The following is a 1,470-nucleotide window of genomic DNA, read 5'->3' on the forward strand; positions in this document are numbered from 1 at the left end:
GTGCTCCCCAGGATGCCGGAGGCAAATGCGGGTGCCCGCGGCGGCGGCGAGCAGCGCAGCAAGGTGGGGGAACGGACGGACAGAGTCGCTTTCTGCGCAGAAAGACTTCTTCTTCCTCCTCTTCTTTTTATTTCCTGCCTTGTCGGCGCCGGCCATGGGTTCCTTCGCGGTGCTCTGCTTCTGCGGGCTGGGTCGTGCTGGGATAGAGGGGCGCTCTCCCTCCTGGATTTGGGGCGGATAAAGATGTGGATTTCGGGGAGGATTGGGTTTCCCCAAACAAGAGGAGTCTGCTTCCTGCCCGCGAGGTGGACGGATTGGCTTGCTCGCGCCGCGATTTCTTGCCTTGTTAGCTACCAGGAGGTCCCCGGGTCCAAATCCCCGGGCAGGCGGCGGCATATCCGCCCTCTGTTTCCTATTCAAGTCCTGGGAAATCTCTCGCTTCAGCGCCGCGGAGACCCCTCTTTTGGCAGATGTTGATGAGGGGTCGGTCGGTCGGTCGCCGTGGTTGGTAAATGGGGTAGTATTCGATTCGGTGACCGGGCAAGTTTATCCAAATCTGCAGTTACTTTCCTTTAAGTCAGAGATTGGATAACGCTGGCGCTGCGCATATATTCAGTCCAGTCCGTGGAATCCATGCCTACCCAGGAGTTGCTTAGAAGTTTCCCGATATTTTTTCAGCCAAAGGGATATATATATATATATATATATATATATATATATATATATATATATATATTGACATTTGTTCTCTGAATTGGTTGCTGTCAGTTTTCTGATTTTGGGTGGGTGAGTACAGGCCGAGAAAGTTCCGATTATGGCGCATCAGTAGTAGTTGTTACACGTATTATTATGATTCCAAGTTGTAAATATATGTTTTTGTTTATCTGAACTATTATAAGCTAGGTTGAATTTGTGGCTGTTTTTTCAAGCCAACGCCTGATCTGGATGTCTTTTTCATTTGCAAAAGAGAATTTGCCATGTGCACTGTGCTAACTTTCTCCACGAATTTTCAGGTTCAGAGTTCAGACGTGATGAGTTTCTTCAGTGAATATGGAGATGCCAGCAGATACAAGATCGAGGAAATCATCGGCAAAGGGAGTTATGGAGTTGTGTGTTCAGCCATCGACCGGCAGACCGGCGACAAGGTTGCCATAAAGAAGGTGTCCAACATCTTCGAGCATATAACCGATGCCGCCCGGATCCTCCGCGAGATCAAGCTTCTCCGGCTTCTCAGGCACCCCGACATCGTCCAGATCAAGCACATAATGCTGCCTCCCTCCAGGAGGGACTACAAGGACATATTTGTTGTCTTTGAGCTCATGGACACAGACCTCCACCAGGTTATCAAGGCCAATGATGACTTGACAAAGGAGCACTACCAGTTCTTTCTCTATCAGATGCTCCGTGCGCTCAAATATATCCATACTGGTAATTATATAAGGATCTTCTTTCGAGATTGATTCTCCCCTC

The 1,470-nt window shown here is 49.1% G+C and overlaps 1 protein-coding gene across 2 annotated transcripts in view; it reads left to right on the plus strand.

Moving 5' to 3' along the window:
- The window catches only part of LOC119292243 (mitogen-activated protein kinase 7-like), a 6,065-nt gene that overhangs the window by 1,425 nt on the left and 3,170 nt on the right, over window positions 1-1,470 (plus strand). The window contains exons 1-2 of one of the 2 annotated variants that reach the window (XM_037571081.1): window positions 7-63; window positions 1,014-1,428. In XM_037571081.1, coding sequence (XP_037426978.1) covers window positions 13-63; window positions 1,014-1,428 — 466 coding nt within the window. In that variant the 5' untranslated portion in view covers window positions 7-12. Of the gene's footprint in view, window positions 1-6; window positions 64-1,013; window positions 1,429-1,470 lie in introns of those variants that run through there. The other variant, XM_037571088.1, reaches the window with a different exon arrangement.

This window comes from Triticum dicoccoides, chromosome 1A (assembly GCF_002162155.2).
Source record: "Triticum dicoccoides isolate Atlit2015 ecotype Zavitan chromosome 1A, WEW_v2.0, whole genome shotgun sequence".
NCBI classification, from domain to species: domain Eukaryota; kingdom Viridiplantae; phylum Streptophyta; class Magnoliopsida; order Poales; family Poaceae; genus Triticum; species Triticum dicoccoides.